The 3,512-nt window shown below is 38.5% G+C and overlaps 1 protein-coding gene across 1 annotated transcript in view; it reads right to left on the minus strand.

Annotated features, from left to right (window-relative positions):
• Positions 1 to 751: 751 nt before the first annotated feature.
• The window catches only part of LOC113230935 (glutamate receptor 3-like), a 14,456-nt gene continuing 11,695 nt past the window's right edge, over positions 752 to 3,512 (minus strand). The window contains 3 exon segments of the mRNA XM_026465045.1: positions 752 to 1,004; positions 2,210 to 2,376; positions 3,082 to 3,189. Coding sequence (XP_026320830.1) covers positions 752 to 1,004; positions 2,210 to 2,376; positions 3,082 to 3,189 — 528 coding nt within the window.

The raw sequence follows: 3,512 nt of genomic DNA on the forward strand, positions 1-3,512 counted from the left end.
GTGTGTGTGTGTGTGTGTGTGTGTGTGTGTGTGTGTGTGTGTGTGTGAGCGCACATATTTCTGTTCAGTTTTGATTTCATTTAATTACTATATATATTATATTATATCAACTAATACCTCGCTTTTATGTTTACTTATTTATTTATATATTTATTTATTTATTTCAAACTAGTAGTAATTGCTCAATCTCCTCATACGACTTAGTTTCGAGCCATTTTGTAATGGCTAATTTGCAGTCATAAACTATTTTGTTGTATATATCAAGTTCTTTGTTAAGAGTGTTATACAGATATGAGGCCCTGTATTTGTACTGTCTACTAGCCGCAGTAGTTTTTATTTTTGGTACTAATGCAATTTTATGATATGTTCTTCTACCTGTAACCCTAGGTTTATATAGTAAATTTTTATGTTGTTTTATTACTGTGCTGTGTAGAGTATATAGAGTTTTCTAACAGAAGTCAGCTTTGTCAGTTTATACAATTTTTCTGTGGAGTAAATTCTTTTTTTAAAATACATCATTTTGATCAAACCACGTTGAGCTCGTTCTATTTCAATAAATTTTGACTTAGCTGCACCACCCCAGACCGGAATGCAGTATGTAATAATAGACTCGAGAAGATATATGTGGAAATCATTGAAGTTTACTATCGGAGGTAACTACCACGAAGACTGCTTTATTAACAAGGTCTAATTTTTCTCTGTTTATTTCTAAGATGTAAACTTTCTGGTTCATGTGATTATTCTTTACACATCATTTACTGATAATACAGACAATCACACAAAAGTAGCGTGGTTTAATAACTTACAGTCGCTTATAAAGTATCTCCAGGATCAGGACAGCCGGAGCCATCACCATGCCGTATAAGGTGGCCAACATTGCAGGATACATGTCGATGATGCCAACCGAGCTGAACTTGGATACAGAGCCCAAGCACCGAGGACGCGATACGAGCATACGGCCTTTAATGGCAGCCTGAAGACCTGTTTCGCGGATTTTTACGAAGCTGAAAGAGGTGTATACACTTGTCTTTATTTGTCAAATTAATAATTAATATATGTACTATTGGTGAGTAATTATTATACCGACATATTTAGTGGTGCATTAAAGAAATCCCCAAAATAATAGTGTTTATGAAATTTAAATTGAATTGATACGCATTATTGTTTGTGCAATTATTCCACTAGTTTGTTATAATTATTAATACGAAGATCGAACACTCAGAAAAAAATTCGATTATTATTATATAAATTTTAATTTTATTGTACAATAATTAGTCCCGCAGACTTCATTTTTCACCTATGCTAGGGTTGGCTGGAAGAGATCTCTTCTAGAGATAAGCTCACCTTTGTATATGTCCTTTATAACTTGTGTTTCATGTATCTTTTCTTTGTGCAATAAAGAGTTATTGTTATAAATTCGAACCGACGTCTTCTAGCATACCGTGTCAGACGCTACCAACTAAGCCACGGAACGAACCAGCGAACCTCACGAATTTTTCTATGTGCTTGCGTCGTATCTTTGTATTTGATTTTTTCAACGACTTCTTAGTCGAAGTTGAAGAACAAGAAGAAGAAGTAGAAGAAGAAGAAGAGGCATTCGCCTTTTAAGTTTTTTTTATAATATCAAGTGACGGGACGAACAAGTCGTACGCCTGATGGTAAGCTACACGCCTGTCCATAACAGTTACAGTGCCACTCAGAGCTTTAAATCGCATAGATCTGAAGTCCCATCTAAACCGGAACGCAGGAATGCTAACATTACAGCTTGGCGGCAGAAATGGCTAAGGTGGCAGTACTTCGTTGGACGAACTCTTTCACAAAGCGCTCTACTGTTGCTGTTTGTCTGTTCCGTCAATTCTCTTTCATTTTTATTCTTACGCTTATAACTTCACCTCATCTACCTTGAGGTTTTAAATTTTAGCAACCAATTAATAACTAACCATTTTCGGATGAAGTGAGAGATACTACCAAAGGAAAGGCTGACTCTATGCCATTAGCACATCAATGACACTGTAAGTTCAACTAAATTCAGTCAATTATCACTATAAAATGCGCTAGAGCAATGTTACACGATGCGTTGCAGCGTTGCGACGACACGTTGCATTGTGATGCTGCGTTGTACTAATATACTTAAAACGACATGTTGACGTAACGCCCATGTTTTGACGTCGCTCATAGCAGTCCTCTGACGAGGTATAAGCAAACTTACTTGATTTTAAACAAATTTTTAAACGGAGATCGTTTCTGTCCTGGTAACCATGGATCAATTAAATTGATGTAGTCGATTTCGACCAGGTCACACTTCTCGTCCTCCTGGTACGTCTCTTGGATCAGCCTGTAGCCAGGATTTGTTTCCATATGAAACGCGAATAGGCCCTGCAATTAAAATACTCAATGCTCTACGAAGTTTGAACTGGACGATGCCTACGATACGATAAGGTTTTTAATATTTTTTATGATACCATGTGTAGGGACGAAGTAGTCGCGCGCCTGATGGTAAGCGACACGCCTGTCCATAACAGTTGCAGAGCCGCTTATAGTAAAGCTCTCTTTAAATCTCAAAAATTTAAGGGGCACTGCCACTGCGCCCGTCACCCTGAGACACATTGACAGGTCCCATGTGCCTGTAACTACATCAGCACCCTTTCCCTTCTAATCCCGAACACAGTAATGCTCATATTACTGCTTGGCGAGAGAAATAGGCAAGTTGCTGCGTGACAGTTTCTGCCGCTAATAAAAAGTTTTGAAAGGGTAAGGGTGCTGGTGACATCACAGGGACCACTTGTGTCTCAGGGTGACAGACAGTGGCAGTGCCCCTCAAATCTTTCCGATTTAAAGATCTTAGTGGCACTGTAACTGTTATAGACTGGCGTGTAACTTACCATCAGGCGCAAGACTTACTCGTCCCGTCACATCATATCATAAAAGAAAATAAGGGCCACTTAAAATCGAAACGCATTAATGCTCACATTGTGGCTTGGCGGTCGTAATAAGTATGGTGGCAGTACTTCCATGGAGCATTTCACAAGGAGCTCTACTGTTCCTATTGAGGTCATGTATTTAGTTTGTTTGAATACTTACCCGTCTTATGAGTTCAACCCCCTCCTTCATGCTTAAGAAATTCGGTTTCTGTCCTTTAGGTGCGATCTTCTTGTCGTAGATTGCCTTTCTGATCGGATCATTCAGTTTCTTGAATAATAATAGACTATTGTTAGTAGGTTTTATCTAGTGTTGATAAATCTCCATAATCAATAAAGATACTATGAATGTAAGTGAACCAAGAGAGGTTTGTCAGGTCGTGCTAAATGGCGATCGATACTATGAATGTAAGTGAACCAAGAGAGGTTTGTCAGGGTCGTGTTAAGTGGCGATCGATAGTATGAATGTAAATGAAGCAAGAGAGGTTTATCAGGATCGTGCTAAGTGGCGATCGATAATATGAATGTAAGTGAAGCAAGAGAGGCGTCAGGATCGTGCTAAGTGGCGATCGATAGTATGAATGTAAGTGAAGC

The sequence above is a fragment of the Hyposmocoma kahamanoa genome, unplaced genomic scaffold (assembly GCF_003589595.1).
Source record: "Hyposmocoma kahamanoa isolate Upper Pololo Valley unplaced genomic scaffold, ASM358959v1 64, whole genome shotgun sequence".
NCBI lineage: Eukaryota > Metazoa > Arthropoda > Insecta > Lepidoptera > Cosmopterigidae > Hyposmocoma > Hyposmocoma kahamanoa.